General features: G+C 44.2%; 1 protein-coding gene across 1 annotated transcript in view; it reads right to left on the minus strand.

The window, feature by feature from the left end:
- Positions 1-1,419: 1,419 nt before the first annotated feature.
- Positions 1,420-26,017, minus strand: part of CELSR1 (cadherin EGF LAG seven-pass G-type receptor 1) — a 173,213-nt gene continuing 148,615 nt past the window's right edge. Inside the window, exons 23-35 of the mRNA XM_086746818.1 lie at positions 25,651-25,777; positions 24,821-25,021; positions 19,728-19,902; positions 14,985-15,097; positions 12,769-12,848; positions 11,373-11,499; positions 9,276-9,401; positions 8,829-8,965; positions 8,217-8,320; positions 7,229-7,396; positions 6,104-6,346; positions 5,522-5,786; positions 1,420-3,653 (exon numbers count right to left, since the gene is read on the minus strand). Coding sequence (XP_086602944.1) covers positions 3,629-3,653; positions 5,522-5,786; positions 6,104-6,346; positions 7,229-7,396; positions 8,217-8,320; positions 8,829-8,965; positions 9,276-9,401; positions 11,373-11,499; positions 12,769-12,848; positions 14,985-15,097; positions 19,728-19,902; positions 24,821-25,021; positions 25,651-25,777 — 1,891 coding nt within the window. The 3' untranslated portion in view covers positions 1,420-3,628. The remainder of the gene's footprint in view (positions 3,654-5,521; positions 5,787-6,103; positions 6,347-7,228; positions 7,397-8,216; positions 8,321-8,828; positions 8,966-9,275; positions 9,402-11,372; positions 11,500-12,768; positions 12,849-14,984; positions 15,098-19,727; positions 19,903-24,820; positions 25,022-25,650; positions 25,778-26,017) is intronic.

The following is a 26,017-nucleotide window of genomic DNA, read 5'->3' on the forward strand; positions in this document are numbered from 1 at the left end:
TTTGTGGATCCAAAACACAACAGGAGACATTACTGTAGGAAAAAATGGGCTACTAAACAAACCCAACCCCTTCCACTGAGGAACCCCTGAGCTACAGCACGCTGGGGGCTGTGGACCCTGCTGGGGCCACCTCGCTGTGTAACATGTGGCTGATAATCCTCTTTTCCTAAGCATCTGCTGTTGGCCATTACTGGATCACCGGTTGGTCTGTCCCGTAACTGTCCTGCTTATGTGAAAGCCTGAGGCATATTTATGCTTTTCCACAGTAAAGTGAACTAATACTTGAGAACAAACTCAAGTATTAGTGTTCCATCAAAAAATGAACTTGCAGAATAAAATTAAGAATAGTCTTCCTTTAGGCTAATTGCTTGGGTTTGTTCAAGGACAAATTTTGGCAGAGGCGTTTGCAGATTGAAGATCCTGTCTTTGATTTTGCCCCTAAATCACAACAGTAACCAGGCTCTATCCTCCTGACCCCACACCCTCCCAGTTTATTGCCTAATGCTTAGAAATATTTATGGAAAAGCTGGCCAGATGATACCAAGAAATACTTTCATTTACAGAAAGTTGGCAGACATGTGAAGGTCACTGCTGTGCCTCGTGAGACGTGTGAATGAAGACTTGCACAACAGCCTGAAAAGTACAGTGGGAGCAAGACCACGCTTGGCCTCAGTTGGCTTGAGAAATCCAAGAACGTAGCCAAGAAAGTCCAAAAAGGTCCCTCTCATTGCAGGCTTTCATGGGCTGGGCTGGCTGCCTCACCCCCTCTAGCTCCTCTCCAGTCTCCTCTCCAGCACCCACAGAGTGCTTTCATAGAATCATAGAACGGTTTGGGTTGGAAGGGACCTTTAAATGCCAACTAGTCCAACCCCCCTGCAAGAAGCAGGGACATCTCCAACCAGATCAGGTTGCTCAGAGCCCCGTCCAACCTGGTCTTGAATGTTTCCAGGGATGAGGCATCAAACACTTCTCTGGGCAACCTGTGCCAGTGTTCTATAACCCTCACTGTAAAAAAATTTCGCTGATGTCCAGTCTGAATCTACCTCCCTCTATTTTAAAACCATCACCCCTTGTCCTGTCACAACAGGCCTTGCCTGTAGGCCCCCTTTAGTTGCTGGAAGGTCACCGCTTTGCTCCAGGTTAGCAGAGCGTGTTTTTATTCCATGCATCCATTTCCCAAGTGTGAAAAACGTGTCTGTGTGTTTCCACTCGGAGCAACCCCTGCCACGAGACACAACCGGGGCTGGAAGCACCTCGCAGGGAGTGGTGCTGGTGGCTGATGCTTTACAGCCTCTCCTTCCTTAATGAGTGTTGGGCACCTGTATGTCCCCCCTCCTGCTGCTTTTGAAACCCTAGGAAATGCCAGTTGGGCCCTCAGCATCTGTACCACACTTAAAATAAACCACCAGAGGAAGGATACAAGTTCCAAAAAAAGTCTTAATTTATTGTAAATTCTCCTTTCATCTGTGCTGCAATTCCAGTGTTCTGCACATTAATAAATACACATTTGTTAAAAAAAAAAAACAAAACAAACCTCCAGTGTCTAATCTGCCATAAAGCTTTTAAAAAGTCATAAAAATAGGTTTTAAATTTTTTTTGTCATTAATACAACTGACTGTCATTTACTGGAACAATTCTGATCAAAATAAAAACTACCTACACCTCACAGGGACAAAATATACATACACAGATGTAAAAACAACCGGTGTGGGTTATACACAACGCCTGAGCACGCAGCCAAGTGCCAGACCCTTATAACATTCAAAACTTTTTTCAGTCAGAAAATGTCACACAGTATGCTGCAGAACTTTCAAGGGAACAGCATTCTCCCCTTCCAAAGGCCTCCTCCATACATTTGAACATGCATAGGAATATAATGAAACCAAGATTACAGTACGTATTACTTCCATTTTCCTCAACTCCTGCATTTTATTTAGCCAGGTCTTCTGTTTTTCCCTTTCACACACACAGTTACACAAACGAAAGCCAGTATTTTCCCTAAAGGGCTACTGTGGTGACCGAGGAGCTCCTGACAGCCTTGGCAGCAGAGAGCAGGTCACGGCCATACCACCGCTGCCCTTTGCGTCGCGTATTCCCTCCACGGGGAGCTGCCAGCAGAGCTCTGCCCCATGCTGTTGGATGCAAAGTTTTTCACATCTTATTTTTTTCTTCTCTTGTAAACATTGCAGGAAGGTGAAGATGGTAGATAGAACAAACTTAACTTTCCTATACTTGTGAAACCAGCGTATTTTGTGGGAAACGTGAAACCTTAAGCCTTCCATGTGTGTTTTGAAACACCAAGGCGGCCAGGGCTTTGTCAAAGAGCTGAGCAGTGAAACCCAGACATCCTTAAAGACTCTTATTTCTGCTTTGATTAGCAACGTGCTGACTCTAGTGGGAAAGAAATTAACAGTAAAATAAAATACCGTGCCTGAGGAGAACTTGCCCCACGGGAAGAGGACCCTCTTCTGGGGACATGCAGAGCACTGGTTTGTTGCAGAGCCAGACCAAAGTCAAGATCTACCATACAATGACACCACTTGTTTTCTTGTTCTTGGTAAGGGAAATATTGATCTGACTTCTTCCAGACAAGGACTGTGTTGAAATCTTAGACGAAGATATAACTTATTTTTAGTCCTGAAGTTCAGTTGCTGAACATTTGAATGCACTTGAGAGAAGAGGCCAAAACATCAAGAAGTGAAAAAACAAAACATTTTTTGTGAGTTCTAGAAGGGCTTGTGAAAAAAAAAATACCGTGTCCTTAAATTGTTCCAAAATCTGTCAACAAAACTTATAAATTATAGTCATGGATTTCGATGTAATCTTTACTGTATTACTTTGAAAATTGCAATGCATCTTAAGGTGGCTTCTATGCAAACCTCAGTTACTTTATCAAATGCCAAATTCAAGTAAAATTGTGCAATGTTCATATAAAAAATATCAAACCCTCTTTTAATTGCTTTCCTATTATCAAATTAAGAAGATCAGTATAAATGTAAAATATACAAAGGAACTTCTTCTTTAGCAACACCATACAAAATATATAAAAGTATCTACACTTTATATATATATATATAAAAGGATTTTTTTTTTCTTAAGACAATGTGTCCATAGTGGGGTGGACAGAGATGCTGGCATAGAAACAAAAGTGAAAGGACACTTGTTGAGATATTCCTCCCTAGAGCCCAGCAAGGTGAAGGGTTCACACTGTAGTGGACAAAACTCCACAAGAGAAGTCTCCTGGTGCTCGTCTTAAGGTTGATGGATTGACTTACTGTAGGTCCACTACGATAACAACGTGTTGTTCCTTGGTTCTCCCCAGTACCAAGCAAGCCCTGCAGCACTGCCCACACTGCGAGCAGGTATCGTCTCTCGCACTGCATCCCTGTGGCCATTTTCCACGCGTTTTGGCACGGGTTCATGCCGCACGGAGCGTACTACACAGCAGCCTTATCGCAGGCACATCTGAGCGGTCCAGAGTCTGCCATAACGTGAAACCATGCGGGAATCGATGCCCACCTCGTCCTCCTTGCTACGCGGCCACTCTGACGAAGTCTGAGGTGGGCAGGCGGCAACCTTGCGGCAAGGAGTCCAGAACCGCGCAGAGCGATCACAGTTTCCTGATGGTTCAAATTGAAGTTTCGTTACTGCCCCTGTTAGTGAGAAGAAGTAATCATGCAGGCTTAGGGTTAAACAGGCACAGGCAAATCACTCCACCCAAAACCACCTAATCCTTTTTAGTAAGGGCTCACGCTCTGTGAAGTTACCATGCCTTGCCAACCCAATGCTTGCAAGGAGGATGCTGCCCTGGAGGGGAAGACCAGCTGGGAGAAACAATTCCAGGTAGTACGCAAGAGACGCACTCTTTAGAGGAACCTCTACGGAGGGCTTGTACTTGGCTAATGCTTAGGTGAAGACGTGAGGTTCACACACAAATCTTGTAAGCTGTTAGAAACCTGGTATTTCAGACAGATTCATGCATTCTGCTGTCAAACAGCAGAATTCTGCGGTATGCAAAAGGTGCAGAGATAAAAGAGCTGCTTAGTACAAGTTGGCTAGGTATTCTCCAGTGATGAATGTATTACTTGGTAGCAGCAAGTCTTTAGACAGCTCTGTTTGCTGGCTAACCAAGACAGATTTCAACAGCCAGTTCCCAGCAACCTAAAGATGTACTTTTGTAGTGAGCTGGGAAAGGTCTGCGCACCCAGAAACATGGGTGTCTAAGGCATGGTGGGACAATTTCAGAGTTAAAGCTGGGTGAGAAATTTTCTCTTGGTTTTGAGAAAGAACGAGACTATTATTTGCGTTAATACAAGGAAGACTATGTGCGTAAAATGTTTGCGCAGACTTTATGTACAGCTGTTGTCCTCATTTTAAATGAGAAAATTATGACGAGTAATGAGGTTTCTGAGAACACCCTTTGGCTGAAAGCTTGCTCAGCCTTTTGTTAATGTTTGATTGAGCTTACAATGGCAAATACACACACCGATCGCAATGGAGCAGGTGGGAATCGCGCACCTGCTAATTTAGGGTCACAAGCTTGACATGGCACTTTCTTTGCAGCCTTTGGATCTCCCGCCCCAGCAATGGTTTCCCTCTGCCCAGCTGGACACCCACCCCATGCTCCCCCCAGCCTAGTGCCTTTGCCCTCCAAAACACTGGGCTTCCTCAGGGGTCTTCCTCACTGGGGTCTTGCCTCTACCCACCCTCCTCCATGCTGGCTGCTGGACACCCACAACAGCTCTTGCTGGTCTTACTGGACACACATCAAGAAGTGCTGCTCCATGTTTGCCTTGCGCTTATCCTCTTCCTTGGGTGCCTGATACTGCCTACATCATAATTAATGGTGCCCCATTAGTGACAGAGTCCCTAACAGCCCCAAACACTCTCCCTGCTGCAAAAGGGGAGGACAGATGAAAAACAGAGGAAAAAACAACTGCTCCCATGGTCCAGGTGGGTGAAGATGAGGGGCTGGGGACAGAGAAGCAGGAGCAGGGGGTAGCCCTGAGCAGAGGGCATGCATGGCTCCTAGGGCCATGGGTGGGCATTGCTGAGCCATCCTGGATGCCTGGCAGAGTGAGGAAGTAGAAAAATCCCGCTCTTGTCATGGTGATGGGCTGAGGAAGGCAGCTCACCAGGTAGGGAGGGATAGAGAATATGTATGGACATGGGAGCTTTGTTAACTGTGACCAGGGGTCACCATGCCAAGCGCAGTAAGTCCCACAGCAAGGGGATGGGGCAGAGCTAGGTTGCTCTAGTCCCCAGTGTGCCAGTAACACATCAATTTGCCAATTCAGAGCACGAGTGTGACCAGTGACAGGCATCTGTCATGGCACCTTGCTTGTGATACCTGCTTTTGGCCTTCTCATCAGTGAAACACCGTGGCTTGTGGACATGGTATGGACAAGCACTCAGGACAGTCACTGTGAAATTCTTGCTCAGTGGGAGTTTGGGGCTGGAAGGTGGAAGGACATGCCAGAGCACTGGGAGGTCTGTTAGGGCATACCGCTGTGGCACTTACTCTGAGTCTGAGGTGTCAGCATGTCCTGTTCCCACATGGACGTTCATGGCCATGCCGTTGAGCTGGTCTCGAGACTGCTCCCTCCGAGCATTTTTTACTGTCACCCCCGAGTCCGAGGGAGAGCGTACCCCATCATTTGTCCCCAGGGAAGTAGTCCTGGATGAGATCGTGGTCTGATTGTAATCCGACAGCTTTTCCCGCAGTCGATTCTTCATATTCTTATCCACCAGTGGCGGAGGGTAGGTGACTTTATTTTTTAAGATGCCTGTTATAGGAAAGAGGGAATAATGAGAATTTTGAAACGTATCAGTAATTTAATTTATCAGGCTGATCACACCTGAGAAGTGGCATTTTGTATTTCTTAATCAGACTTCTAGTTTGTCATTTTATTTCAAACCCAACATATTAGACTTCAACAACTACCTACCAGCTTCCTATGGCGTGTCTGTTTACACAGGTTGGAGGTATTTGGAAAGTGCTCTTCCCTGATAGAGCTACCATATGAACTAATTAATGCTCATTAACACCCCCCACCCCCCCCAGTCTCCTAGGCCAGCTATGAGGCTGGGTTGGCTACCCTACCTTTCCTCTGCTCCGGCTGCTGGTTATTCTGCTGGGACAGAGGTCTGTTCTCCTTCTGCTGCCCTTCGTTCTCCTTGTCCTGGGGCACTTCGTTGCTGTGGTTCACCTGGTTTTCCCTGTGAAGCTCTACATTGACCTTGGTCTCGACTTTGAGTTTCTGTTTCCCGCTGGGGTCCTCGCTGTCGCTGGCTGTCACGCACTCTGTGGGCCAATAGGGTTTCACATGATTGGGAAGAGTATCAACTGCAATGCAAAAAAACACTAGCTCGAAAACCACTTTTGATAGGTTTTCTCAACTGCTGCCCAGCCAGTCCTGTTCCCTGTGGCTGCGGAGGAGCTGTGTGTCAAACCAGAGCAATGCTTCAGATGAACCTTGCTGGACTGCACTGCCCTCGGGGTGCAGCAACACCCACAAAACACGCCTGGTAGGAAGGCAAGTTGTCCAAACCCTTCCCAGAGCAAGGTCTCTGGCGTGACTGCTGAGAGGTGTGAGTCAAATCTGCTCTCTCAGGTCTCCAGGGCTGGTGATCTCAGCAGCTCCCTGGGGACGCTGGCTTCTGAGGGGTGAGGGCACCTGAGGCACTTCATGCTGTGTCTGTGTAGAACACCAGAACACAGCCTGGACATTTGTCACTCTAAGTTGACTTATTTTTAGGGCAAGATGAACTGTACCTTGAAATGCCTGCACTCTGCCACACAATATTGATATTAACAGCCTATGCTCTCCCACTTTTTAGGTCCATGACCTCCTCAACCCCGCTAAATCCATATGCCTCTATTGCCTGAGAAGAGGCAGGTATTTCTTCCCCCTGCCCTCAAAATAACCAACTCCTTCCTCCTCTTCCTCTTCCTTCATATGAGACTTTTCTGGCTATGTAACACCTGCTGGCAAACCCACGGACTGCTGTCTGTCTGGGCACTGTAAGTCACAGATCTGCTCAAGCACCCTTTTACTTGAACTCAGTCACCCCTGTGAACAAGACCTTGGGAGGAATAAAAAGCAAAGCACAGCGGTAGGGATGCTGTCTCAACTGTATTGCTAGTCTGGCAAAATGGTCCCATCAACTCTAAAGCTCTTCTAAAGAAGGGAATAAGCCCACTGCTCTCCCCTCACACTCGGAGTACCTTTAGGTGTGCTGTGGAGCGGGCCACGGTCATTATTTTTAGAAGTGGAGGTGTTCCACTTTTTCTCCGGCTCAAGCCCATCTTCCTCACTGTCCGATGAATGGGAGGAGGCGTAAGAGCTGCTGTGTTCATCGAGGGACAGTTCGCTGTCGGAGTCTGAATCGTGCTCTACAAATACGGAAAGGGAAAACACAGCAGTGAGAGTGTGGAGTTGAACAAATCTACCTGACAAATGCACAAGGAGAAAGGAAAGGCAGGCGTCTGGTTCGGGCCATGCCACGTATGAGCTCTTATATCCATAAGCATACGCAGGATCAGTTCACAAGGATTGTGGCATCCGTCTAAGTAATTGTGGGAAGCCCAACTGCTTGGCTGAGCTAGGGGGCAAGAACTTTTATGTGCATGGGAGGTGTAGAACAGAATGGGGACACTTTTTACCCTACTCAATATGCAGAAGAGTAATTCCATAGGATCTCAATCAACACAACACACAGGCAAAGCAAGGTACCTAGAAATATCAAGAATCTGCAGATGCACTCTTAACAACTGCTACAAGGCAACAAAATTTAACATCAAGACCCTACATGAAAGGAAGTCAGGCAAGAGAGACTTCTTATTTTCTTGTACAAAACACACAGCAGTAAAAGAGGATATTGCCTCAAGGTCTCAAACGTGAAAAGATCTCCAATGAAAAAACAAGAGAAACAGCACATAATTTGTGAGAAAGAAAGGGGATGCCAGAAACTGTCAACATCTGTGAGAGCTGTCAGATTAAAACTGAAATATCACAAGAAGCAGATGCATGATATTTCCATTCCAGGATTCCCTAGTAAAGCTATCACTGCATAGCTCGTTATGCCAAGAGCATAACAAGAATCAGACACACCAAGTCAGACTAACTATCCTTCCTATTATAGAAGCCTTTGAAGAAAGTGCTGAGAAGGAAAAGGTGCATAACTGGGTCAAAGCATTTAGGAATAATTCTTACCATTGGATTTTGATGGATTCCTATGAAAAATGGAGGAATCTGCTTCAGTCTGACCAGCCCTTGCTTGACTTGAGGATCCACTGAGCTTATGAGCAGCCTCATCCCTTAGAGAATAAAAATAGGGGACAACTTTCTTGGTCACTTTACTGTTCTCAACAACAAGGCAGACATGCAGATGATTCTTCTGGTCAAATGCAGACAGCAGCAGTGGACACTAGCCAGCCTGTGCTTGACTGTCTATGTGGTCACCTTTACAGCAAGACGTAGGTTATCCTAATGTAGCTGTCTGCCTTTGGCCACATGAATCATGCTCCGAAAGAGCCTGGCGTTAATAAGCTAAATCCCACTCCTTGAGACATGACTGAATTTTAACAGGCAAGCAGCACAGCCCATATAGTTAACCTAAAAGTTATGTTAACCACTGCACTGTTGGAACTCCCCACCGAAGACACATGCAAAAGAAAATACACAGAAGAAAATGACAGTCACATAAACCAGAACTGTTAAGACATAAACCAAGTAGCATTTGAACCAAAACATTTCTGTTTTCCAAAAGAGCAATGAAAAGGGAAAGGCAAGCACCTGAAAGCCATGCACCTGCCACCTGATTACCTGAGAATATAAGCAAGGTAGCTATTGTGGCTCTTGGCTGACCTGACGGTGCTTTCTAGGGAGACAGTGGATTCCCCAATAGTTGTGCGATACATATTTGGCTCTTCTATATATGTGTTGTTACAGTTCAGAGATCGCTGAGGGAAAAAATAAAAGACACAAAGCAACAGTGAACAAACCTACCAAAAACTCATGTTACCCATAAGCGCGTTAAAAGTCTTGAAGGAACCAAGTGGTTTTTGATGCCAAGGAAAGAAAAAAACTTCCTCTCAAAAGTTTTAATTAAAATAGTAACCAAAAATTTTGAGAGAGGCCATCAGTAATCTTTGTACAAGTCACTGAAATTAACCAGACAACTCACTTAACTACAGACAAGCCACCTCTAAGTGTATTTAGGTAACTTCTACCAGCAAGAGGATGTCTTTTTTCCCAGTGTTTTTTCCTTACAGTTAATAATGTAGCTCTTGTTGCAGTGGAATCATCTGGAAGAGGTTTCTTTCCAGTTAAAGTGTTCTTCAAGTGCTTCCTGACTTCTTTGTTAAATACGCAGTGGAAGAAGAAAATGAACAGCCCCTGGATCATTTTAGAGAGGAAGAATAAATCTAAATTATTCATTACTACCAAACTGCAAATACAGACAGATATTAGAGAACAGCCTTTTTGAAACAACCCCTGAATTCCAGTTTTTAGCCCATGATTTCAATAGCAATAACTACTTTCTGTCTTTGACTGAAATTGCATCGATTGAAGTCCTAGGACTTCTTCATAACCTGCTTCCACGTTCAAATGTGCACAAAGGGCTTGGGAAAATATACACAATGATGTGTTCCTCCAGGAGTTACAGAGCAGAGCTTCTGGTAGGTGTCAGCCTCCCTCGTTGTTTGGGAGGAAACATTCTTCTCAAAATATCTAATGGGGACCTCAATGTCCCACTGGAAGACACTACAAGGAATTTCAGGGTTGTACTTGCATAAAGATTTTAGAGCTTTTACACCAACGATGAGAAAAAATGAATAGCAGCACATACAAAATATCATAGCTTTTAGTGAAAACCTCTGGAAATGGTGAACTTCTGTGGTAGGTGTCCTTAATACTGTTGCTTAAAGAAATCTAGAAAGCCTTGTGAAACATGGAGAGATACTGAGGGCAGAGAGGTCTCAACTTCTGCCCCATACTACCCTTGGTTCAGTACCTCCTGGTGGGAAAATCGCTGAAATCATCAGGGCTGGGCAGTTTCTGGCTGCCAGGAACAAACATGAACAGCTTTCGCTGGGGGCAAGGGGCACACACGTGTGTGCCTTCAGATGTATTTGCTCTGAGGGAATTCATGCAGCTGCCAAATTGTTATCAATTTTGGTTGGAGATACAGCATACAGAAGCCAATCACTCATGAAGTTGCAGCTGTACCAACACCACAAGATGCCTGCATTTCATGATTTCAGCCAAACAAATTGACTTAGAGAAACTTTAAACTTCAAGCTCACTTTCTAAACATTCAATCAAATGCGATCTTAGGTTGGATTTGAACTTTGGGATTATTCATTAATAAAATTCACATAGATGTCTCTTTAAAAATACAAGTTCAAAGAAGGCAATGACATGAAATGTCACATAACACTGTGCCTCTCTAGGAAAGTCTGGAGAATTCCAGCTGCTGACCTTCCTCCTTCTCATCAGGTGTATAATTTAATTTTATTTTAGGCTTGCGAAAGCTTGGTTTTACAGCCTGAGTAGGTGTATTTATTTCAGAGTATATCAGTTGCAGTGGCAAACTAACCCTGCTCCAGGCTGGCCTATCTGGCGTGCTTTCAGGGCATGGACGGTCATCTCTGGAGGAAACTCATCAGACTTTTTCTCTTTGGTTGCAATCTGTGGCTGTTGTGGTGCAGCTGAAAAGAGTGGCCTGCTAGCAGTAGCTGTTTTAATACTGCAAGCATTGCCATGACAGTTGCTGCCATCCTTGGTCACATTCAAGTTATGACCACTATGAAGCTTCATGCCTACTTCTGTGCCAGGTCTCCTACAAAAAAGTGTGTTCTGCATCTTTAATCAACAAGTGTGCACACTAGGAGAGGCAACTCAGTAAATCCTTAATGCAATGAGTTGTATTTGAAAATAATTATTTGGCTCATTTCCTTAAACGGTAACTTAATTTGTGAAAGCCCTGAACTTGGAGCCATCCTCTCCGGGTGAAATAAAACAGGCTCTTATCTGCCGTAGCAACAGAACTGTTAACAATGAGGAGGCAGAAGACAGTAACAAAGGTTTTTGTCTCTAGGAAGACAGAGCTATAATTGCCTTCTGTTATTTATCTGTCACAGGTTACTATAGTAGAGCACTTACCTTTAGAATGATAAAGTGATAGATGCAATTACTCACAGCTATGGTTTTGGTGAAAAGAACCCTCTCTTTGAGAAAACAGAGCAAAAATTGTACTTGACATCTCTGTTCTTAAGTCAGCTCATGTGTAGCTGGTATTTGGAGGTTTGGGTGAGGCAGTGTGCTCACCAAGGTCTGCCACGGACAAGACGCCATCCAACTTACCTGCAGGCAGCTGAAAATGGCAAAGAGATAGTGAAACGTCATAACGTCACTGTTCACCGCCATCAGCCCCAGCAGCCATGTGGCACTGATGAGTAGCAAGAGCAGGAATGCCGTTCGCAGCACAGAGCTGTAAAGCAAACACAGACGGGCGTTTGCAGCATGGCAGGATACGAGAGAACAGCCCGGCTTCTCCGCACTGGCGGTGCCACGTGCCCAACGACTCGCCAACTGGAAAGGACCTTTGGGAAAATCAGGGCAGTGTTCACCAGCTCCCAGTTCCCAACTCTCTCACTGCACTACTCAATGACTTAGTAAATTCAGGTTAAAAAAAGGTGTTTTCCTTTCAAGTTCACTTCCAAGGTTTTCTTCAAACAAACCAGGCTCTTTGCCAAGCCCACGCTGTTCAGCCCTGTTGACTCCGAGGAAGAGATCCGGGCGGTAAATGGCCATGTCCGTCTCATTTCTGTTTGTTGAGTTCACTCTCACATTCCTTCTCAGCATTACAGCCCAAGGTTTTGGAACGAGGGCACTGAGGGGAATATTTGTTTGCTTAAAAACATTATTTCCATAGATGCTTTCAAAAGATGGTCACAATTCTAGCGGCAAAAGTTTGGTATTATGAGTAAAGTAGCTGCCATTAAGTAGCAATTATGCTCCACTTGCTTAGGGAGATTTAAAAAAGAAACTTCCAAAAATTACCCAATGGCCAGGGCTGAATAAATAGCTAGAAGGAGCCTTTTGAAATCTCATACAGCTACCTATTTGAACAAAAAAAAAAAGCAGCTAATCACATTTCAGTTTAAAGGTAAATTCTGAGCTTTGGGCAAAACAGACGCTAATGGAACAGGCTGCCACAGCAGCTTGGGAAGGCGGCAGGTTGCAGGTTGCAGCTTGCAAGGCTTTCTGCTCGTCCTTCAGGGAGTGGGTCGGGGAGAGGCTAGCCCTCAGCATGGGAACCTTAACTGCTCTCTGCCCTGACACAGCTGGTCACCCAGGCATTCATGAGGGGAGATCTTTCTGAGCCACGGGCGAGCACGAGGAGACCCAGAACTATGTCTGCCAGGGCATGCCACGGGTGGAGGTGAAGTGACAGTGTAGTAGGGAGTATGATGAAAGATCCGGAAGGACTGTAATGATACCATCCAGAAACCAGACCTTTCCCTCTCCTCTCCCTTCTCCTGCCCACACTTGGTGGTGCAAAGCAGCAAAGTGAAGGTTTTACAGAGCTTCCAAGGGAACCCTAGGATTAGGTGCTGGTGAAGGAGCTCCAATTGCTGCTACCAATGCTGACTGTCTCCTCCAAATATCTTACTTATGTTCCACCCTGACACTTGCTTTTAGGCAATTCTGACCCTTGGCCAGAACATTTCCTACAGGTTTTTGAACCCAAACTTACAGGACTCCAGTTTTTTCAAATGAACGTTGCCTTCCTTTGCACGATGCTTTCATGGCCAGTATAAAGATGACAGTGTTTATCTGAAAGGGAAATGGAAATAACAGCATGGATTCCTTCTATAAAGTTGTAGTATCCAGTTTTCAATGACAATGAAATTTTTATCCTAAAATGGTTTGTGGTGCTGAGAATATTTTTCCTTCAATTTACACGTCTCAAAGTTCTGAGATTCAAGCTGAAACAGAATCATGGAATAGTTTGGATTGGAAGGTACCTTTAAAGGTCATCTAGCCCAACCCCCCTGCAAGGAGCAGGGCCATCTCCAACCAGATCAGGTTGCTCAGAGCCCCGTCCAACCTGGCCTTGAACGTTTCCAGGGATGGGGCTTCCACCACCTCTCTGGGCAACCTGTTCCAGTGTTCCACCATCCTCACTGTAAACAATTTCTTCCTTATACCTAATCTCAATCTCTTTCTTTCTATTTTAAAATTGTTACCCTTGTCCTATCACAACAGGCTCTGCTAAAGAGTTTCTCCCCATTTTTCCTATAAGTCCCCTTTAGGTACTGGAAGGCTGCTATAAGGTCTCCCCAGAGCCTTCTCTTCTCCAGGCTGAACAGCCCCAACTCTCTCAGCCTGAACTCATAGGAGAGGTGCTTCGGCCCTCTGATCATCTTTGTGGCCCTTCTCTGGACTTGCTCCAGCAGGTCCATGTCCTTCTTATGTTGGGGGCTCCAGAGCTGACACAGTACTCCAGGTGGGGTCTCACCAGAGTGGAGCAGAGGGACAGAATCACCTCCTTTGACCTGCTGGCCATGCTTCTTTTGATGCAGCCCACAATGTGGTTGGCTTTTTGGGCTGCAAGCACGCATTGCCAGCTCATGTTGAGCGTCTTGCCCACCAGTATCCCCAAGTCCTTCTCCTCAGGGCTCCTCTCAATCCATTCTCCACCCAGCCAGTATCTGTGCCTGGAATTGCCCCAACCCATGTGCAGGATCTTGCACTTGGCCGTATTGAACTTCATGAGGTTTGCATTGTCCCACCTGTCAAGCCTGCCAAGGTCCCTCTGGATGGCAAGAACATAGTCAAGAACATCCTAGGACTTGATCTAGATGAAACCCAGTAAGATAGCACTACGCAAAGAGGCTTGAGTCGAACATAAAACTCAGGAATGGCTGTCCTTGTCCAGACCAGAGTTCACGCAGCCCAGCATCTTGTTCCAGCTGGGCCAAAGCAGAACATAGTAACAGAACAAGCATATAGTGGTAATTCCCCTGAACACTCCTCCACCCTCCACTGATTTCCATAGCTGGGATGTACTAGGTGGGGTGGTGTGTTTGTACTTAATCATTCATTGTGAATATTGATGCTGGAAATTTGTCCATTTACTTTCTAAAACAATTTAGAAAGTAAGCTTTTAGAAAGCTTTACCATCACCATTGTCTTGTTTCTATGAGTTTCTAACTTTATGCCCTGTCGAGCAGTGATGTAGCTTGTCCTGTTTGTTCTGAATCTGCCACTTCCTGCTGCTGACTGTGTTGGAAAAGACACCAAACGGTTGGCTCCATGGTCATATTCTCCAGGCCACTATGCTATTACAAGCTCCTCCCTATCCCCTTCTCTGCAGCTTTCTCTTCTCTAGGCTGAAGGCTCCTAGCCCACTTAGTTGCTCCTTCAGTGGGGTCTAAGCCACATCTCTGATGACTTGTGACTCCAATCTGCACCACTTCCAAGTCTACTTCATACTTTTTGAGATGAGGAGACCAGACTCGGTATTCAAGATATAGTCACACCATGGATATGTATCTTCTGGTGCTCTGTTACTGAGGGATGTTTTAAGGTAGAAGTTAAACAACAGCCAATTCTTTTAAATTCCTGAAAATTGAATTATTTAATATTCTTTTAGGACTTCTGAATGAAGGGACTTGTTACGGCCCACCGACCAATCCTTCAAACATGGAACAAAGCAAATGGGAAAAAATAAGTAGGTTTCTGGCCACACAGTCATTGCTCCACAAGCAATCTTTGCACTGGCAAGCAGCGCTCTGATTTCCAGGAGTTCAGCTCATCTTATCTGTTTAAGCAAAAGATTTCAAGTATGGAAATTTCAAGTGTAAAGAATACAGTGGCTTCACATTATGACTACTGATTGCCGAAACATAAAAGAAAAGGTAGCAGTAAAGAAGAGACAGCTCAGGATGCCAACTCCACCGTACTTACAACTACAACAATTACGATGGGCCCAGCGAAACTCCAGATAAGCGTGTCATGAACAGACAACCAGCAAAAATCAGGGTTCCCATAGCCTTGTGGATCCAGACCAACAGCAAGCCCTGGGTCACAAAATGGAGAGAAAGTACATCAGAAAGGTGCTGCTGAGATTTTCTATATAACCTGCCACATTTTCAAATCACTGTCTGACAAACAAAATGATAACAGCAAAATGTATCCGATAGGACGATCTGGGAAGTCAAAATCAAGGCAAATATTGAAATAAAACTTTTGTAAATCAAAACCTTTAAGCTGGTTACTCCATATCAAATGATACTATGAGTTTTGCCTACCAGAACAAAGTTTAGCTGCATAAAAATGACAATAAATGCAAGTCCCAAATTAATTCTGTTTCAGCACAGTTTTACAGTGATACTCACACAGTAAGATGAAGCCTTGAGGGTGAGTGACATGTTGAGGAATTTCAATAAGCCTATGCAGCAGAATGACATGAATCAAAACTGAGGAGATGTCTATACTACAAAAAAAGTACATTCTTAGCTGCTGTGAGCTTGCTGTCATTAAAATAACACCAGAGACAAAGGAGCCTGGGAACTCATGGGAGTTAACCACTTGAGCTCAGGTGGGAATCATTTTGAGCTGCCACCCCAGGTACCTCCCATTGCTTTCAGCGCAGTTTGAAATGGAGTTTGCTAATGCCCCCAAGGCAACGGAGTTAAGAACACACCTTTTATTGTTTTATTTTTAAAAGCCTGGACAATTCCAAGGGAGTCTCCGAGTCCAACCTCTACCTGCTGATTTACAGTGCCATCTGATTTGGTGCCCTACACCTTGCCCATATGGCGACGCACTGGCATTGCTGCCCTTGACCTGCAAAATACCGCAGAGGTCTTCCTCCTTCAAGACACAGAAATTGATCCCTACAAGGCCTAAGGCCAACGACATATGGTAAACGGCTCCAGCACGTTGTCTGGGCAGCGGGGGCACCTATTGCGTTGAGCATATGTCCTGACTCAAGCAGGCGGCCAAGTTTGACGGCAGTGCCGTTCTCCGCAAGGAGAATTCACGTGCACTAATAAACGCCTCTTTATTTTTTTTTAATGGAAGCTCATGTGCTTTGATGAAAAGACACTGAAAAAGGGAGAGGTGGCTGGGTTTCACTCGCGCTGCTTAAAGCTGGACCACAGCCAATATTCACATCTGGTACAAGCCTACGGTCTATGAAAAGTAAACTGGCTATTTGGCAAAGCAGTGGATATTGGATCTGTTTTCTCTGAAGTGTGGAATGAGATAGGACTGGTCTCCCTCCCTGCTCCCATTGGCCCTTTCACCACCCCCTTCAGCAGTTGCCATCCAGAAAGAATTAGCCAGAAATGATTAAGGGACCATAAAGTGTTTTATACAGATGTAATTCTATAGACACAGCCTGCTTCCCAGGACTTGATTTCCCCATCATGTGGGACTTAAACTACATCTTGACCAAACATCTGGCTCTAAAAGTAACTGGCAGACAGCAACATTTTTTCACTCCCAAAATCCTACCCTAAAGTTCTCCATTAAACTAATGGGGTGAATTGCAGTCTTCAGGTATGCGGTCCAAATTTTACTGGAGTCAACAATATGTGAAATAATGCTTTACCCAAAGGCAGAATTAAGCCAATGCAATGTAATATAGAGAATCATTTTGGCACATCAATTAAATGCTGCAGCCTGGTCGTCCTGAGCAGACTAAGTGTGTGGGCTGCGTGAGAGTTCACTGATGTTGGCAGAAACTGCGCCTTATCCTATGGCTGAGCCAAGTGTCCTGTGGGGACCAAGAGGACGCTGTGGGGAGGTGCTGCTGGAAGGGCACATTCCTAACCTTCTGAGCTTCTGCGGGCTCAGCAGCCGCATGTGACTCGGGCAACTGCGGGTCAGCCTCACCTCTGTCCTGACTCATTGCCTCGCTTAGTATTCACAGCAAACACCAGATCTGGAAAGTGTCATTTTCTGGAGGACACTAGATTCATGCCTATGTAAGAACCTGTTTTAACGTGAGCACTGCAGTCTCCATGGCAAAGCAGCTACAGCACACATACCCTGACCGGTCAGCGTGTTGCCATGAAGACAGGCAGAACTGAGGGGGTGTTGCTGGGTGCCAAATCCAGCCCTTTGCTCCTGAGACAAGGAAGTCATAAAATCCCATTCCTAGATGGATCAAACTACATTTTAAAATGAGCAAGCTTAAAGCAAATTTAAAATATTCCACTATCGCTCCCCATGGAGGAATATTCTGGATCTGCACTCTTTTGATGGCTCTAAGCCTTCTCCCAGCTTCCATTCTACTTTTATTCACGGCAATTTGCTTTTCTATGCTGTGATTAAATGTGGTTCTTCCCTGCTGGAGCGTTCCCTATGTAAACATTTTGCTAAGTTTCCCCCCCTCCCAAAGGTCAAGGTTCCCTTCTGCAAGTAGCCTGGTCCCGTCACAGATGCCTTAGGACCACTACGCCCCAGCTTGAAATAAATGTCAGTCTGAGCATGGAAAATAGAAAAAATAAATAAACAAAACAGAGTAAAGCAACTGCTACTGTAGGTTCTTTTTTTTTTTTCAGGATAGCTATGATAAAGATGAAATGGGCTAGATATTTATCTTTCGAATAAAACTAAGAAGTCCTTTGGATGTACAAGACTAAAATCCTTTCCCATATATAGATTTTTCCACTATTAAGAAACGTACACAATCCTTCTCTAATAAAACAATTTAAAAGAAATTGCATTTAAGATGCATGTTATGAAGTTGGAATCTTTTTACTGTTTAGATACTAAAATTTATAAAAGGAGTTTATTTAAAGTAGGTACAGTAACAAAGTTTTCCAGAGGCAAGAAATCCCACATTATGCTATTTATGATGAAATAAATTTCTCTTCAGATGATTTCTAAACCTGGAACAACAGACTAGAGGCTTAGTTTTCTTCATCCTTCACTTCACTAAATCCTGTGATTTGCTCAGTAATAGGGATCTGACTTTTCATTTAAATGAACTGCAAATTGAGTAGATTCATAGTTTAAATTACAGGAGACAACCTGGAACCATAACTCGTAGTTTTAAAAGTGCAAAATATCACAGAGAATAGCACCGTAGTAGAAAAATGTAAAAACAGTGTATTTGTAATATTTAGATTGCATAATCGTAGAATCTTTAAGCTTGGAAAAGACCTCCAAGATCATCAAGTCCAACTGTCAGCCTAACACCACCATGCCTACTAAACCATGAAATAATACTGCTGTTGAGAAGGTCTGAATTAATTTAAAATTCAGGAGAGAAATTAAACATAAAACACAAAATCGTTCTGACAAAGTTCTTCTAAAGAATCATGTGTTCTGAAACGCAAATTGTTTACTACTATTTAATCATAAGACTTCTTTTGTACCAGAAATTATGCTGCCAAATATCTGTTGGCACGTAAACAGTCCTAAATATATTGCAGTAGTCCTGTATGTAGTGAGAAAAGTTACACACGTCTGAAAAGTTTTAGAACTTCAAGGACAATTTCTATTTAAAATGTCAGAGATATGTCTAGAGTGACACAGCCTTCTGGGCTGTACCTTCCACTGTGTTCTGGATAAATCGATAGAATCAGGAATTATTTATGCACAAGGTGATATGGAAAAAACTTACCAGCTCCTGATCTACGTTATATTTCAGTATTACACTTTCTTAAGCCACACAGAAAAAAACCAAACATATATTTTTAAAATTCTAACTTGTTCCATAGTATTTTTCCAAGTGTATATGAGTGATAGCTATTTGTTTGATCTGAGAGACAGCTAAACCTCTGCTGTTGCTGGCAGTATGTTGCTATGTGTAAAAATAAAAGTAATTGAATGAAAGTTAACTGTCTGCCTATGATCTGATTTCCCATATGGCAACAGATACATGCTGAAATAGCTGAACCAAAAAACCTCGCTCCAACTGTTCTGTGAAGCACACTTCCCGAGGAGCTGTCTGCCTGAATTAACGCAGCACCATGTGCTTAGGGTAGCACTGGAAATGTCTGATGGCAAAAATAGGCATGGTGAAGGCGGAGATGGATGTGCTCCTGTGGATCACCCTGGAACAGTTTAAAAGATCATTGCTTCCAGCTTTTCATTACTTTTCCTCAACTGGAAGCTATCGCCTTTGAAATGAAGTAAAAGGCTGCTTGAGTATTACTGTTCATTTTTATGCCAAGTAAAACAGAACTGCTGAAATCTCCTTCAGGGAGCATTTACTGGTGGTCGAGGGTAGGCAACAGGAATGTCCAGTGAAGGGCAGTAACGTCTTGTGGGCAGCATTGCTTCTCAAGCCACTGCAGCTACCTCCTCAAGACACCATGTGTCCATATGGTACCAGCTCAGGGAAGGAAAATATCTGAAGGGTACTGGTAAGGTTGTGAAAAGAAAAATACTCTTATTCCCAAGCAATGTTATCAAGTCCTGTTCTAATCTAGGAGCAATTACGTTTCTTTTATTGTAAAACCCTCAGTATCGCTTCAACTGGGGCAACAGACATTTGGTACACAGATTTACCAAATTCAGACTGACTTGTGCTAGACTTGATTTGGTGTTGCCCTTGTTCAGAAAAACACTGAAGCAACAGCAGCAGTTGAATGTACCCACAGCTGTCCTGGATGGGGTAACTTTCCTGAATCTGGCCAGTGAACATGTCAGGGAAGGGAAACAAAGCTGTTTTGGGGTGGCTGAGGGTACCTGTTATGATGGCAGGAATGCCCCAGCCAACGACGTAGTAGAACCGCATGTGCCCAAAGTTGATGTTCCTCACTTCAGTCAGCATCCGGTAGATGTGGAGCTGCTCCACAAACATCCATGCAAAGGTGCTCATGTAGAAATAATGCAGGAGGATGGCAATCACAGTACACACAAACTGCAGAAGGGAAAGGGCAAGGAAATTAGAGCTGCTCTTCTGAATCACAATCTGGTGAGTCACTGGCTCCCCCGTGCAGCTAAAAGCAAGTGTAATAAAAAGGTTTTGACAGAACAAACATACTGCCATTAATTAAGTTTTTCAGAGTTTCAGAAAAGCTGTTCATATTCTGAAAGGTTTGTTTTTTTTTTTTAATTATGTGCCTTGTTCTGAGTCTGGTTCAGCTTTACCCTATCAACCCAACACGCTTTTGCTCGCTGCCCTTGCCTTCCTTGTTCTGTGGCTAATTTCTCTGCATATCTGCCACACAGGTGAGACTTCTGGCTATTCTGAACAAATTCCTTCTGCTCGTGGGAGGGGCAGGGTTGGCAGAGCTCTTTCTCCTGGTGCAGAGCAGGAGGTGGGGATGCCCCTAAGGAGGCTGCAGAGCCTCTGCCCTGCCTCATGCATGAGCCTTGCTTGCACAACGCCACTCCAGTGAATTTAGCCACAGCATGTTTAACTGCATCAGTTAAATTGGTCTCACTGCAAAGCTAACAAATTGCTCCTGAGAACGGCCACCCTCAGCCTTGCACTGACTCGGTGTCTCCCATCTCCATATCAAGGGCCATCCTATGGGCTTTTCTGCCACTTTGCTCCTTCCAGGGAGAGAGAGGTCTCTTGCTCCAAGAAAGTGTGCTATTTTAGTACAGTTTTGTTTTGTCTTAAAGTAGACACTGTGTTGTGCCTGATACTAGTAGATAAAGAAGTACAAAGAAACTCTCCTTGTGTTTGGCAGAGGCAGAGGAGAGATGTGAGACAGATCTTAGGTCTTCAGTTTAGAACCAGTCCCCGAGAACGTCCTTCTTGCTCTGAAAAACTTCACTTCTGGGGACAGAAATCCATGAAGCTTCAGCCCAGGAAAAGTGAACATGCTGAACATGAGCAATGACCTGCTCATGCTGGACATGAGCAATGAGCATGAACATGATCTATAGACCTTAACCAAAGAAATCCATCATTTCTTTCAGGAATTTTCTTATCAGTTAAATGAAATATCTGTCTCACAAACAGGCAAAATTTGATGTGATCCTAGCATAGATCAATGGACCGTTTTGCCCCTACGTGACTGTGTCATGGGTCTCAAAAGGTCTGTTCCATCTACAGCTCCTTTTCCGGGACTCTTTTTAAAAAGGAATTGAGAAATAAAAGCACGGATGCATCCATGGGGTAAGGCAGTGGCCACCTATTTTGTCCTTGCAGCTCTGCTCTTCACTGCCGAACCCTGCAGACCTTGCACATCTATACTTCAACAAGTCATGGAGGATGCCTTGCCATTATGACTACTAAAATGATGTAGCCAGAACTAGATCACCACCTACTCTTTTACAGAATGTCAAAATCAGAGTATTTGACTACAAAATGGGACAGTGGCTTCTAGGATCTAACAGGCTTGAGCAGGGAGGTTATCCCCCTTCTTATCCACTGCAGAAAACCACCTTAACTGCCAGGCTGCAGGATATTCTGGGTCCAGAAATGCTCGGCTCTACCCTCCTCTTGAGGCTGTGCTACTTGCAGTCAGGCACAGAAGTCATGAGGACAAAAAGCAAGCAAGTTAGTGCTGGCCGGTTAGTTCACATCTTTGGCTAGGAACATGGGGATTTGGAGCTTCCAGTCTCAGGTTTGGATTTGGTTTTTATCCTCCCTCAGCAGCATAAAGTGGACCACTCAGCTCTGCCAGGCTGAGAGCAGCAAAAATGAAGGTCCTGCTGAAACTGGGTCCTTCGTGTGGCTAGGAGTAACAGCTACAATGGGCAAACTGGTAGCTGAAGTCAACTTTGTGACCAAATGGCCACCTTGGAACCTCTGACCTTCACAGACTTGCATTTCTGTAATATCTGCTCACCAGTCTTCCCTCCCAACTTAACGGTTTGATGGGTGAAAACAGGAATGACCACAAGCATCCGACACCTGAATTTAAATCTTGCAATTAACCTTCTCCTTTTTGAAGCAAAGCGAAAGATTTTGCCAAGGATCTGTTGAATAAGCTTGAATTAAGAGCACTTTGTGTAACCATTCAATTTTTGCTTCAAAATGTTTTACGTTGTGTTTGGGATTCTTTTGTTCCCGTGCAGCACTGACCCTGCTTTCAGATTTTGGCATGATTTTTTAGTGTTTTTTCATGGTATAACGTTCAGAAACGTAAGTTTCCCCGTTTAACTTTGCTGAATGACAAAGATCGCCAACTTTCTAGATTCACTTACTGCATCAGGTTTATTATAACACCAACTGTTATTGAAAATGTAGCTCACCAAATAAAAGACCTTTCTTCTTTCTATGTAAGCAGGGCTTTTTTTGTTCCTACTGGCACATGCCTATGAGTAGCCTGCTGCCCTGAACATTACCTTTTTCAGGTAAGAAAAAAGAAAGAAAATAAATCACTTTCTATCAATAGTCCAGGGAAAGATTAAAACCTTGCCCAGAAATGTGACTGTTAATTTACAGAAACCCATAAAAGCCAGGCTTGGTGCCAAGCAGCACAGCATTATTTGTGCTCCAGCATTTTTTCCCTCTTTATGTTCATCAGTGCATGACTCGTTAGACAACTCTCATTCCATACAGACAGATGAATAATTGTCTCAAGCAGACATGGCTTACAGCCCTCCTAACTTCTCAAATTGACTGGGTAGGCTGTAAGGAGCGGCTTTCTGCTGTATGAAATACAGTCTGCAACTTTTCTAAGTGGGTTAAGGGTTTGGGGCGTTTCACTGAGTCCTGGTAACAGTACATGATACGATCACACCATGAGCCCAAAGCCACGATAATGGGAAGGAGCAATCTCACCAAGTATGACCATTAGTATTTGTGGTATTGCTATTGCAAACTGTTTTACTACTCTCACAAACCTTTGCTTGGTGCTTCATGATACTATGAAAGGAATCTGGAAATGAGGAGCCATAATTTACTGCATAATTTTTGGTAAGATAGAAACATATAATAGTTAGGGGATGTGGGCTTGGACCCTGCTCCTCAGTATTCATGTCAGAGAACTGAAAGAGTATAAATTCCCTGCTAGTGACACACAATGAAAAATGAATAGTGTGCTCAAGAAGGCACGGGAAAGGCCAAGTTACATGGAGTGCTGTGGATCAATTAGCAAGGTGAGTTCATTTGGGCAAAGTTATTTTAATATGCAAACTCGTATATTATGAACCAAAGACAACATGGGTCACACATGATGTGAGACTGTATCCCAGAGGGCAGGTCATTGCCAAACACCTCAACATAGCATAGGTAACTGGGGTCCCTGATGGAGGGGAATATCGGAATATGGGACTGGAAGTGACACTACCAGCTGGAAGGCTTGATCCAGTTTAACACTCACAGTTTTCCAAAAGGTAAAGTCAGGGATGAAAGTCCATAAAGAAGGCAACAGAATAACCTGAATCTTAGAAACTGAAGAATTTAAGCAGCTTAATTTTATTTAGTTTTCCAGAAGAAACTCTACTGAACAGAGACTTCCTGAGAACGCAATTTTTATATGAGAGGTCTTTCAAATTTACTAGGAAAAGGTCTTGATAGCACCTAGTTACGGGAAGTTGAAATTCGACAAAATCTGACAGCACGTTTAACTGGGATGAGACACTACAACACCTTACACTAACAGAGTTAAGGAACTTGGCTATCACACCAAACCTCTAAGTCAAAGTCAAATACTTTCTAAAATGCATGTTATAGCTGAAATGGATATCAGAAGCCAGGGTGACACTTTAGGCTTCAGTTATATAGTAAGTGAAGCTACATGGTCAGGCACAATGGTGTTGTTACCATAACAGTGATGATACCATTGAATGTAGGCATTTTCTCCCATTTCTGCTGCTTGGACAATGTGGAATCAGTGTGGTTAATTTTTTGTGTGTGTGTGTTTTAATCTCAAGATTGTATTTCCCTTTCAAAACTTAGATTGAAACATGTACAGTAAAGGGTTTCTAAAACAGAAATTTTCTTCAGAGTGTTCTGATAATCCCTACACGAACATTTTGAATATTCTTCATATCTGTTAACGACAGACTTTTGTCATCCCCGATCTGTCTATGGACTGGTAAAGCTTGGCAGTGCTGGAATCCTTGCCTGCTTGTCTCCTACCAGACTGCATGATAATAGTGACTTTTGACATGGGTGCCTCTAAGAATTAGCAGCAATACTACACATAATGCTAGATAGCTAAGAAAGCAATGAGGTCCTAGATACAGAGCATACACACTTCATGTGTGGTGTACATCTCATATTCAGTCCATTCATAGGCTGCGTTTCTTGACATGCACAATGCTGGAGGTGCCTGCACTGACATTTGGCAACAGATATGACGGGCTGAAGCCAACAATAGCTGTGGCTGGAAGGCACAAAGCAAAGTGACAGGTTTCCTACTGATTCTGGGATGTAGCAAGCTGTCCCATGCCTGGCAAGTGGCTTCTCCAGAACGGCCATGGTGGGTGTGCAACATGTATATTATTAGCACCTACACAGCAAAACATAGGTGACAACCTACCAGTCAACACCAGGAGCTGTTTGGGCTTGTGAGGTACCTGCTGCAGGAGAAACTGGAGAGCCTCCTACCTAACAGACAAAGCAAGACAGAAAACATACTGATGGAAAGGAAGGAAGACTTCAGTATTCAGGGTTCAGTTCCTGGGACAAGCCTTCAATAGAGCTGCTGTCATTTGCTCTCTGAAAATAAGACATAGTCCTATCTCCTTGCACTGCTATTAATCATGTAAAACACACAAGAATATTTCAAAAGCCTGATGACTGTTGAGGCCAAGCAGAAGTAAAAAAGAAGCGAAAGCGAAACAGTTGGGAGCCGGTAAAAGCTGCAGTATGAATCCTCTGATTAAAAGCTTGACAATAACTCTAGCAATAAGCATGGAGTAACTCTTACCGGGTTTTCAGTCTGGTTGATTCCAATAAGAAAGACAAGCTCAGAGAAAAACAGGGCAGCCACCAGGTTCTTGTGGATACTGTGCAAGTTAGAACGCAGCGTGCGGATCAGGACCAGCAGTATGAAGGTGATCAGCAAAGCCACCAGCGAGATGGATACGGTTGTGTAAGTGACGATCTTCAGAGGAAGCACCTCCCCATTCTGTAGAAAGACAGATTGACAGGACCTCCATGAGTTTTTCGTTCCCTTTCCTCCAATCGAATCTACTAATCAGAAAGCCAATGTTTCAATTACTACTGAGCCAACGTACAGATTTGCTTTAGGATCATCTTGAGTGGACGATACCATCTCTTAAGTCACTCAACAGAGTGTGTACGGGCAGTACCCAGAGGGAGCACAGAGTTAAGAATCTTGGTGAATTTGATGCTGGAAAGCCCCAGTTGAGGCTATCCTGAGATGGTGAAAAACCTATGATGCTTATGTCATTGAACCTGCCATTGTAATTCTAGATGGACCTAATATCAAGTGATGCCACAGCTACCACATGTCTGTAATCTTTGCCTCACTCTCTTCTCTGTAGGGCTCTCTGCAGCACAGTCTGGCGCAGTTGTGTGTTGCCGGCTACACGGTGCACCAACCAGGTAAGAAACGCCTTTCAGCGGACCCAGTGGCAGGTGCTGTCAGGCACAGGGCAACGTATTCCTGACTCACTGCAACATAGGATCGATCTGCTGTCAATGCTCTCAGTCATGTTCGAAGCTCAAGCTCTGAACCAAAGCTCTTGAAAACCCAAGCCCTCGAAAACCATGAGTGTGAAAATCACCACCCACCTCTCGTTTCGAAATGTCCATCAGGACAGCAAAGCTGGTTATATGGTTGCACTGGCAAGCGACATGGCTCTGGTTTCTGGAGAACAGCTCACACCCTCTGGAGGACCAGGCACCTGTCCCGCCAAACCTGCAGGGAAAAAAAGGCATTTCTGAGAGCCATCCTCTGATCTCCCCTTGCCTCCTGCTGCTACTGCAGCTTTTGCTCTGCAACCAAAGAGGACTTTAAGTACCAAGACAGAAATATTAATAGCTGTCACCTGCCGGAAAGAATATCACCAACTTAAGAAGCGTTCAGCTGAAGTAGTTTCTGACATGACACCTGGCTTTGCTGGCCAAATTTTGTGGTTTTACAACAATCTGTTTTGAG

The sequence above is a fragment of the Chlamydotis macqueenii genome, chromosome 1, assembly GCF_036417535.1.
Source record: "Chlamydotis macqueenii isolate bChlMac1 chromosome 1, bChlMac1.mat, whole genome shotgun sequence".
Classification (NCBI taxonomy): Eukaryota; Metazoa; Chordata; class Aves; order Otidiformes; family Otididae; genus Chlamydotis; species Chlamydotis macqueenii.